General features: G+C 34.3%; 1 protein-coding gene across 1 annotated transcript; it reads left to right on the top strand.

Moving 5' to 3' along the window:
- Positions 1-365: 365 nt before the first annotated feature.
- LOC139898663 (UDP-glycosyltransferase 92A1-like) lies at positions 366-2,107 on the top strand. Its single transcript, XM_071881417.1, has one exon. It carries the CDS (start codon positions 535-537, stop codon positions 2,038-2,040), a length of 1,506 nt encoding a protein of 501 aa, XP_071737518.1. The 5' UTR covers positions 366-534; the 3' UTR covers positions 2,041-2,107.
- The last annotated feature ends 9,486 nt before the right edge of the window (positions 2,108-11,593 follow it).

An 11,593-nucleotide genomic window follows, 5' to 3' on the forward strand; every position in this document is an offset into this window, starting at 1 on the left:
ATATAATAAATTGAAAGTTCGTTAACATCCGTCTCAACCCCGTTTCGACCCCGTTTTTTCCGTTGCGACGTTTTAAGGTCCTTACCGTCTCGACTCAATCTCCCATCTTTTTCAACCTTAATAGTTCGTGACTCTACGTATAACCAGAGCCTACAAACATTCAAAATACATGAATCATATTGAAGTCTAATAAATATCAATCCAAAAAAATAGAAAAAGAGCAGATAAAAACTAACAAGATGCAACCCTCACAAGCCTTATCTTCTCATCCACCACCTCACCATCCCGTCACAAAAACATAATTCATCTAATTAACCTTACATTTAATGCAGATTAGCTGTACCCTTACGTCACACAAACAACACATTAAAAAAGTAGACAAGATGTTTACTCTCTATTCACCAATACCAGCAAATTTTCCTTTCTCCTTTGACCATTTATGAGAATTTAAAGTCTAATAAAAGCCATAGAAAAAAATTAAACTTTTCCAATATAAATTCATCCAAACCCCAGATTCAATTCACACAATCAACCATGACGACCATGGAGACATCACTCAAGCGTCACATAATCATGCTACCAATGATGGCACAAGGTCACCTCATACCATTCCTAGAATTTGCCCATCAAATCCTTAACCACAACCCCAACTTCACCATCACCATTGCAACCACCCCTCTCAACATCAACTACCTCCGTTCCGCCGTCGCTAACCGCCCCTCTCCGCCGTCCCAAATCCACCTGAAGTCCCTCTCATTCAACAGTTCTGATCACGGGCTGCCGCCCAACTCCGAAAACACCGACGGCCTATCCTTAACCCAAGTCATTAAACTCTTCGCCGCCTCGGCCGCCCTCGAATCGCCATTACGTCAGTTCATTACCGACATTATAGCAGACGAGGGCCGGCAGCTGGTGTGTTTGATATCAGATGTGTTTACGAGTTGGGCTAATGAGGTTGCGAAATCTTTCGGGATTTGTAACTATTCTTTTAGTACTGGCGGTGCTTATGGCACCGCCGCCTACAGTTCTATATGGTTGAATTTACCTCACAAGAATCTTGTCACGGGTGAGACCCGTGACGAGTTTCTGGTGCCAGGATTCCCAAAATCGTGTCGGTTTTCAATCGATCAACTTCATCAATATCTAAGAGCTGCAGATGGTAATGATGAATGGTCAAAATTTTTCCAAACACAACTAACCTTATCTATGCAATCTAACGGTTGGTTGTGCAATACAGTTGAGGAGATAGAAACATTAGGGTTAGAGATTTTGAGAAATTACATAAAACTCCCTGTTTGGTGTGTAGGCCCACTTGTCCCATCAAAAATTTTAAAAAAGGATGTAGACGTTGGGTTGATTGGACAAAGGACTGGAAAACAGCCCGGTATCCAGCCCGAAAAATGTATAGAGTGGTTAGACTCGCACCCTGACAGGTCGGTGCTTTATATATCATTTGGGTCTCAGAACACGATAGCTGAGACTCAAATGATGGCACTGGCGAAAGGGTTAGAAGAGAGTGGTAAACCTTTTATTTGGGTGATCAGGCCACCAGTCGGGTTTGACCTAAAAGGTGAGTTCAAACCCGAATGGTTGCCTGCTGGTTTTAAAGAAAGAATTGGAAAACGAGGATTGGTGGTGCATAATTGGGCGCCTCAATTGGAGATACTATGTCATCGGTCAATAGGGGCGTTTTTGAGTCATTGTGGGTGGAATTCGGTAATGGAGAGTTTGAGTCAAGGGGTCCCGTTTATTGGGTGGCCATTGGCGGCCGAGCAAGGTTATAATTCAAAGATGTTGGTGGAAGAGATGGGGGTTTGTGTCGTGTTAACGAGAGGGAGCCATAGTAGGCTCGAGAAAGATGAAGTGAAGAAGGTGATTGATCAAGTGTTAGATAAAAATGTAGATGGAATTGGTGAAAATATGAGAAGAAAAGCAAGTGAATTAGGGGAGTTAATTAGATCAAGTGTTGAGTTTAATAACGGTTCTTCTTACAAAGCTATGGATGATTTTTTGTCAACTGTTTTATGTGGATTAAAATGAAATTTCTAACTTATTATATAGTTTCAAGATGTTATTATTATGATTTTTGTTGATAAATTTTGCTACAATAACCAAAGATGTGTTTTACATTACCGTCAATAACATTTTGAGGGACCAGAACTCTGTCTTAATCATTTCACCCCATATTGATTTATTAGTCCAATGTGTTCAAAGTTGCACCGCTAAACTACTAAAGCATATTAAAAATTACAGATGTGTTAATACAACAATAACAATACTTATTTTGACTGGTGAAAAAAGTAGTTAATATAATACGTACAGTAACTTTTGTGTCATGTTAAGTAATTAATAACTTACTTTTACTTTTTTATATTGATCACATTATAAAACACCCTTATATTATTTTGAATTCTTGATATGCATCATGGTACTAGTATTTTTATATATATCTTATCTATCTATATTTATATCTAATCTATATCAATATCATATCAATAATCTTAATTTGCATGGTGGAAAACGAGACGACATGTCGCGGGATGGACCAAAAAAACCATCTTCGAGCACATGGTAAGCTACTTGTATAATTTGTGTTAGGTTCATATCTTCACAAATTTTTAAGGAAATTAAACTTATATGCGCAGTGACAAGATGTACTAAGATCACATTACATGATAAATGGTCACAAAATAAAATTATTAGATCGTGTACATTTAAATAAAATATTCTTATTTTCTAAGCAGACTCAACATAAAAAAACATCAATCATAACTCATATAACAATTGAATTATATTTCATATTTCAAAAGGTAATTATTTTAACTTGAAATTGTTTGTGACAATCAATGAACTAGAGAATAGACTTCAATCCTTGGTGAAGATTGAGTATTAGGCTAAGAGCTAGGCTTCATTAACAGAATATTGGGCCTCATGCAAAGAAACGTTCTAACTAGTTGTAAGATTGGCTTTAAATCAGAGTAAGTTAAACCAAACTAAATCGACAAACGGCCTAGACCAGATGAGCTGGCCTTTCAAAGGACGGTGGCGGTCTCTAGTTCAAGATTCGTTGTGAACATCGTAATCAATTATTTATTATATTTATAATTTCGCAAACGACAGTCTTAAAGGTTTACGTGAACCCGCTTACAACATTGTATATGAGAGTTGGTTATCAACTTTATGATGGCGATTACTTGATTATACAAATTTACAGTATATACAGTATAGACGTATATTATTATAAAAAATGAATATTATTATTAAATTTGTTTTGTTTTCGAAATATTTTATATTAATATACGAAGTCAAACTTGATAAATAGATGTTCTTAATCTGAATATTGTTCAATTATTCCGCAAGTCAGAAAATAAGTAATATTCACTTTGTTCTAAATTGTAATCTGATTTTTTCTCAATAAATGACAATTTTACAGTATATATAGTATAGGCAAACTAATGGGCTATTGACCAAAACACTTACCAACTAACTATAAGGATTTGCCCTCAAAAAAAGTTATTGTCAAAATGCCCTCGCAAGCCGCAAGGCATACTTGCGTCCCTTGCAACTCGCGATTTATCGGAAATGGCCTAGTAAATTCAAGTCGCAACTTAACATGTCCAAGACAACACGAGTTACTATGTCGCATGGCAGGCTTGCGACTTATTTAGTTGATAAGATTTTTTACACTCTGTCTTATTACGACTAGTTTAATTATCGTTATACATATAAACAAAGTGCAATGCATAATGAGGTAATTATTGTTGTTTAGAACACAAAAACAACACAAAGAAAAAGACAAATGTGATTTTAAGGGACAAGTCTATCCCCCATAATGGGAGGAGATACGGTGTGCTCGGTATCCGTGCAGCAATCCTAGATCCTAAGGTATATGAATAGATTAGATAGTTGAAGGTCATATGAGAGAGACTTGTTGTCATGAAGAGCTTGATTCATGCACTTAGCAATGATAAAGGCTTATTGATGTGCTTGTGCTTAAGTAAGCACCACATCATTGCGACTTCAGTGGCAGTCATGTTGCCATCGTCAAGCGATCATTCAATTATGTTGCTTCGAATGATGGAATTGATAGGCCTAAGTGTTGGATCTATCATTTGGTCAAGAAGAGTTGTTTGATGGAGGGAACCAAATGTGTGTTGAGGAGAAAAGATCTTAGTTATCAGTTCCAAACAACGAAATTCGTCAGGAAGTGAGATGATTACTTGTTGAGTAGTGAAAAAGGTGGTACCAGAAGATGGAACACTAAGGGCTCTGCCCAATACCTATAGTGTCCAACTGTAGGTTTTTTCAAATAATTTACAAGTTACGGTGTTGTCATCATTGAGCTTATAATTGGCGTAAAATTCCATATGAATGAGGGGTAAATGTCTCTATAAATCATTAGGAAAGAGAAACATCATATCCTAATAAATTTCTCTTTGAGGCAGGGAAACTCAAGGTTATTCGCCTCTCTTCCATCAAATACCTTCGAGAGTTCATCATTGCTAGAGTTTCACTTGAATTTTGTTAGTGAAGATGAAGGATGTTAATGAATGAAAATTGGTCATGGGTGAGTCTCTTTAAATTGTAATGACCCGTCAAAATCGCTATTGACGCAGTCATTAACAAACGGTCCCATCGCGTGGATATGCCCTCTATATGAAACATTTTAACCAAAAGTGCATTCATTTATTTCAAAACGTTTTCCAAATTCAAAATATATAAAAAGAATGAATGCATAAGTTTAGTAAAACGAAAGTAGGCAGGCATGCGACACTTCAACAGAGCTACTCTTGACTTCTAGACCACAGTGGAAGCAACAAATAAGTACCTAAGAAATACTTGCTAAATTTTGTCAACATAAAGTTGGTGAATTCACAGGTTTAAATAACAGTTGTATAATATAGACCACAAGATTTAATGTTTCAAAATGTTTGTAAAAGCATTCTAAATAATGTGCACCCAATATCGAAACTTAACGTGTTTGTGGAACGTTACCAAGTACCCGTAATACAAGACACTCGTAACCCAAGTGTTAGAGGTCAAACGATTATGCATCCGTTTATGACCGGCAGTCAATGGTTAGAGTAAACCCGGGTGAGGATTGTCAATCCCAATAGATCTATTCACAACAATTCGCGCTTACCAACCCAGTAATTAACGATATCGAGCTAGGGATTTCTGGTTACAATCATGTGTAAGAATGTAAGTAATTGTACTTGTGTCTATGCGTAAACAGTAAAAGCATGCATGGTTTCTCCTCCAAAATAAAACAGTAAAAAGGGGCTGTGAACTTACTAGTGATGAAGTATGGTGCGAGATTCGAAAGTGCGATTTAGGTAGTTTGCGGTGATCCGGGCTCAGAACCTAAATATAAATTAAGGTCAGAGGCCATACTATATCTAATCTAGTATTTACTTAAGTTCATATTCAGTTTCAATATGTTTTACATGTTCGTTTCGGTATTCGGTTTCATTTGTTACTTAGTTTCTTAGTATAGTATTTTCAGCTTTTCTGTTTCGGACCAACAATTTTACCCAAGTGTTTCTCCCAAAATACATAACCATTTAGGATGAGATTACCACCCCTGGAAAGGTTTTTGTGTCTAGTTTCCAACCATGTGAGGTTATGTTTCAGATTCAAAATAAAAGTTGGTCAAAAATGCATTCTCTTAAAGGTGTGCAAAACTGTCCAGATTTAAACTATAAGCTTTAATGCAAGTTTAAAAATAGTAAAACACATTTATTTAACTTAAAACTTTTACAAAGAGTTAAATAGATGTAAATGAACATATGTTTAAAAGGGTTCACCTCCAGGTCTTTATTAACATTGTTCTTTTTATAGGTGGTGATCTAGACTAAAATCTGACCACAACAATTTAATGGGTTAACTTAAAATGACCTTTTCTTCTTGAATACTACATGGATTTGGGTGATTCAAATCGTGATTTAATCCTTTATGTGTACCTTTTAAAGAAAACAAAATCATATTTACATAATCATTTTAGTTTTTGGTCTATACTTGATTCTTTAGGACTTGGTCAGATTTGCTTGAAAACAGACATGTAGTGAGAAAATAAAAATGAAAAATACATTTTTCTTCGAGAAAATTCATGAAAATTTTACTGGAAGTCATGAACATATATATGAATATGTGGTAAAAATATTAGGTCCAGAAACAAGGTCTAAAATAGTTTTTAGATTACGTTTTTAAAACAGTTTTTATGGACTGTTTTTGGTTAAGTGTTGATTAAGGTGTTCTAGCCATTTTTACATGGTTTTATGTGATAAAATCTTGATATTCACTTATATAAACATTATTAAAATATATATAAATAAATAGGAAGAGTTCCTTACAGCTAGAAATAAAATATTCTTGAAGAAAAATGAAGATGGAGGATGATGAAGATGAGTGCAAAATTTCTTCCTTTGAAAATGGATAATGATGATGATGAGGATGGTGTTTTGATGATGATGATAAGAACGAATTTGGAAGGTTAAAATGCATATTTTAATGAAGGAAAAGAGGGGAAAGAAAGTCAAAAACTTCTTCATTAAGTTTGCATGGGATATCATGAGTTGTCCTCCATTTACACTACATGGAGGTGAATAATCAAGTTTATTAATTACTCCATGCAATTGAGATGACATTATGATTTGATATATTTGCATGTAATTAGTGTTAACCAAGTTGGATTAATTAGATGTAATCTTAAGGCTAATCTTAGATTACTTTAGGTTTATGTGTAAGCATATACTTAGGTGTTTATGATCTTGATTAAGGCTTGGTTAGTGCTCAATCATGCATTAGTTTGGTTTCTAGATGAATTAAGGATGATTATTTAATAATACATAATACTTGATCATAATAATTGATTAGTTGATGTATTTAACTTCATAAATACATAAGGGTGTGAGTTTTTCAAGTTAAGAGTTTACGAGGATATACTAGGGTTTATGGTGATAAACTATGGTTTTAAGATATTATGTAAATATATATGATTACTCTTGATCAATTAAGAACTAAATGTAACACTTAAGGTTATATAACCCTAAAAACAAATCAAGACTCACTTTAACAAATTTACTTGTCAAGTTGAAAATTATAAATCGGGAATGTTATGTTAAACAAATTGGTCGAAAAAGTTACGGTCGTGACATAAATGCATCAGAATAATGGGTAGTTGGAGGGTTTGGTTGGTGGTGTCATTAAAGTTCCATTGAATTTTACCGAGTTTGGTATGTGCAACTACTTCTGTCAGATTTCTAGTCGTAAGGTCCTGAAGTTGCGACTGTGACTTGCCACTGAAGCTGAAACTACTTCAGTCAGATTTCTTAACATAAACATACATACATATATAAGTCCTTGTCTACATAAATATAAATACAACATAATAGCAGTATTTCAGATTATCATTAACATTCAACTGAAACTGATACATGTTATCACTGTTACATATATACAATGCTAATATAAATATCTAACTAAATTTATTTATAACAACCCTAACTATGTTACATCCCTGAATTCCCAGCATTCGGGTGCGTCGCACCACATAAGTAGGTGCGCCACACCTGTCTGAATACGGGTGTTTGGGGTAGTTTTGATATATGTGTATATAGCAAGGGGTAGTTTAGTCTTTTCTGTTGGATGTGTTTTAAACTCAAGAATGGTCTGGAAACCTCATAGTTCCAGATCTTGTATGTGTTTTCTAGTGAGAGAAACCCTAAGTCTTGGGAGAGGAACTCAAGATCGTTGAAGAAGGTGTTGCTAATCAACCAAGTTGAAACTTATTGCGAGTATTGCAACTATCTAGCTCAGTTTTGGAGTTAAAGTAAACTCCAATTGAACTATCATGTTGTTTCTAATGTTAAGTTGGGCGTTTTGAGAAGGTTAGGTTGTGTAAACCCATTTCTAGAGATAATTTAGGGTTTTGGGAGTATATTTGGGTATGTTATCTCTAATGTTTGGGTGTATGTTTAGTATATTATTCACAATCTAAATACAAGTGTGTTTTTTCTTCTCCCATTGGTCCACCTGTCCAGCTTCCTCTCACAATGGGCTACTGCTCACCTTTTGTCCCTCTTTTTGGGCTACTGCTCACCTTTTATCCCTCTTTTTTTCCTCTTTTCTTTACTTACAAAAAATGAAGCGACTGTCTCAGCCACCTTATCCCTTACCCTCTTGCTTTAATTCTTTCCTTCCTGCTTTCTTCTTAAATTTATTTTTAATTTATTTGCTCTATTTCTCTCATAATAAACCCTAAAAGTGACCAACTGTTCCTCTTCACCCCTTCATAAACTTCCGTATCTCTGCATCTTCAAAATAGAACGGATGGATTTCAATCTTTTAACGATCTTCATCTTGCTTACTTCCTTTTTTTCAGGTATTGGTTTTTATTCCGCTGTAGTTGTACAGGTATGTTTTTTTTTTTTTTTTTTTGCTTTTGATATTGGATATACAAACACGCATGTCTTCAGGTGCTTAAGCTGTGCTATTTAAGGTGATATTCTGATTTTATCTAAGTCTCTGTTCTTTTTAAAACCTCTTATTCAATTAGTGCTGATTGTGGTACGCATTTGGTACGAATTGAGCTTACTGGAGGTTTATTGTTCATCCTTTATAATTGGTTATTGATATATCCTTTGCTTCTATTGTTGTGTATCTTATTAGTTTTATTCGTTAATAATTCCCACACTGGATGTGGTTTGATTAATTAATTTTTGTGTTTTAGGTGTTGAACTCAATTAGTTTCGGAATGAAACAAATGGCAATGATGAGGTATTGATTCTAAATTGCACAAAAAAAAAAAATTGCGAACAAATTGTGTTTATTTTTTTATTATAAGTCCTAAAGTTTGACTGTTAATTGTATTGAAATATGTATTGATCGATCGTCGGTTCTTAATTGTTGTTCTTTTTATGTTGATCGAGTTTGAATCAACCATCAACATTTGGATTTTTTTTTACTAACTACTTTTATCAATTATGGTTTTCTTTCAGTTTGACTGCAGGTTTTACGGTTATTAGGATATCCATAGACCTAGGTAAGTTTTTCCATGGGATTAAGTAAGTTCTTCTTATGCTAATCTGTTGCAATGGCAGCAAGTTAAGTGCAAGGTTATAATTACGATGATTGTTTATATATCTAATGCATTCCTTTATATGTTTGTTTGATTTGACTTATTGCTGAGTAGTTCTACTTTAGTTTGTAGCTATATAATTGTGAATATAAACCTTGATCTTTAGTAGGATATGACACTTATTAGAAAATGGAGTTGCAGATTTAGGTGAATTATGTTTAACTGATAATTCGAGCTTGAGAAGGAGTAGAAAGTTCATGGTTGGTGTGCGCATCGCTATTACTACTTCAAAAAGTGATAGAATTAGAGGCGCAAAAAAAGTCAGGCTTTTGTTGTGAAAGATCAGCGTGGAGAGTTTACGTCTCCACTCTTACATTTAATTTAATGTCACTTTAAGAACGGGTCGAAAGTGGTTTTGGGTTAAAATGGGTCAAAAACAAATTTGGGTTGAAATGGGTCAACATTGGTTCAGGTTGAAACGGGTAAAAAGTGCTTTGTGGTTAAAATGGTTTAAAAGCAGTATCGGGTTCAATGGGTCATAATTAGTTCATGTTGAAACGGGTGAAAATTAGTTCAGGTTGGTACGGGTAAAATTTATTTCAGCTCAAAACGGGTCAAAATTAGTTAAGGTTGAAACAGGTCAAAATTAGTTCATGTCAAGACGGGTCAAAATTAGTACAAGCTAAAACGGGTCAACGTTTGTAATGACCTGGAAAATTTTGACTTATTTAAACCAATTCTCTATACGATTTATTATTTTGAGACGTTAAACAAAGTCTGTTAGATTGAGTCTCAAGAATTTTAGAACTGTTTCATATATACAATTACCTTTGACTACTCTCGACGATTCATGAACAATTATATGTATGTGTGTATATATATATATATATATATATATATATATATATATATATATATATATATATATATATATATATATTATAAGATGTACAAGTAAAAACGACTTTCCTACAGTAAAAACGACTTTGCTCCAGTAAAACACTATTTGCTACAGTAAACACTATTTGCTACAGTGAAATCGTACTTTGCTACAGTACTACAATGAAAACGACTTTGCTACAGTAAAACACTATTTGCTACAGTAAACACTATTTGATACAGTAACACTATTTGCTACAGTAACACTATTTGATGTCGACGAACTAGCAAACAAAAACGGATAAGGCGGCCATGCGATCGCATGGCAAAAACACTGAAAACTCATGCGATCGCATGAGCTACAGTAAATGAAAATATGCCTATAAAAGGCCAGTTTGCTCGACGAAGTAATACACATTTCAATCTCTCTGATTCTTTCTTATATTTATATTATAATTATAATTTTAAATTTAAGTTTAATAATAATAAAGTATATACGAGGATGTTTTAATTCGGGTTTCAAACCGCTTTAAGCTAAGGAAATATTGGGTATTGTTCGGGGTATTGTTCTTGAATCCAAGGCCAACCATACAGTCGTCTACCATCATTACGTCTATGCAAATTGCCTACAATATTGAGTCTCAATATTGAACTGTGAGTTTATAGTCTCCCTTTTTTAATACTTTAAATATTTTTGGGCTGAGAATACATGCAATTTATTTTAAACGCAATAAGACACAAGTACATACTAAATTCTACACTGAGTTAAACCGAAAATCCCTTAGCTTTGGTAACTAGTAGCTGCCAGTACATAGGATATGGACTGGTGGACGCGAATAATTATATATGGATCCATAGGACTTGACATCCCCGTCCGAGCTAGAGCGCTAGCCTTTTAACGGACGTATGTTATTTGAGTTTATGACACGTTGGTTTGCGTGTATTAAAACGAATGGGGTAATTATCCTTATAGCGTTAAGTTTAGTTACCAGGGTGCTCTGTTACGTAGAATCTATTGATAAAGTTTTGATGAAATCTTGTGGTCTATCTTTATATACTTATGACTCGAGCAATTAAACCTATAACTCACCAACATTCGTGTTGACTTTTTAGCATATTTTATTCTCAGGTCCTTAGAATGCTTCCGCTGTGATGTGCTTGTTGCCTGCATGGAGTCTCTCATGCTTTGTACAAAGTTTATTGCATTCAAAATAAAACTGCTTTGTGTAATAAATAATTGGACTGTGATGTCAACCTGTAAATTAAAGACTTGTGTATTTTGGGGTTTTGCTTATACCTAAGCACTCGCCCATATGTTTATAACTTTCTATGTTTAGAAAGTCACTTATTTTAATGAATGCAATATTTTATCAAAACGTATTATATAGAGGTCAAAACCTCACTGTGGAATCAATGATTAAAGTGCCGCGTCAATAGCGATTTTGACGGGCCGTTACAGTTGGTATCCGAGCTTGAGGTCATAGGGAACCAGAAATTACATTAGTGTGTTTAACTCGTAATTGTTAAGATGCATTAGTGAGTCTGGACTATGACCATATTTGTTTTTACTGATTTTTGCTTATCATTTGGTCAAAAACATTATATGTGATATATTTATATGCTAACGTAATTGTT

This window comes from Rutidosis leptorrhynchoides, chromosome 3 (assembly GCF_046630445.1).
Source record: "Rutidosis leptorrhynchoides isolate AG116_Rl617_1_P2 chromosome 3, CSIRO_AGI_Rlap_v1, whole genome shotgun sequence".
In the NCBI taxonomy this organism is placed as follows: Eukaryota; Viridiplantae; Streptophyta; class Magnoliopsida; order Asterales; family Asteraceae; genus Rutidosis; species Rutidosis leptorrhynchoides.

Coding starts and splice junctions, on each gene's coding strand:
- LOC139898663 (XM_071881417.1), top strand. CDS start 535: ATGACGACCATGGAGACATCACTCAAGCGTCACATAATCATGCTACCA.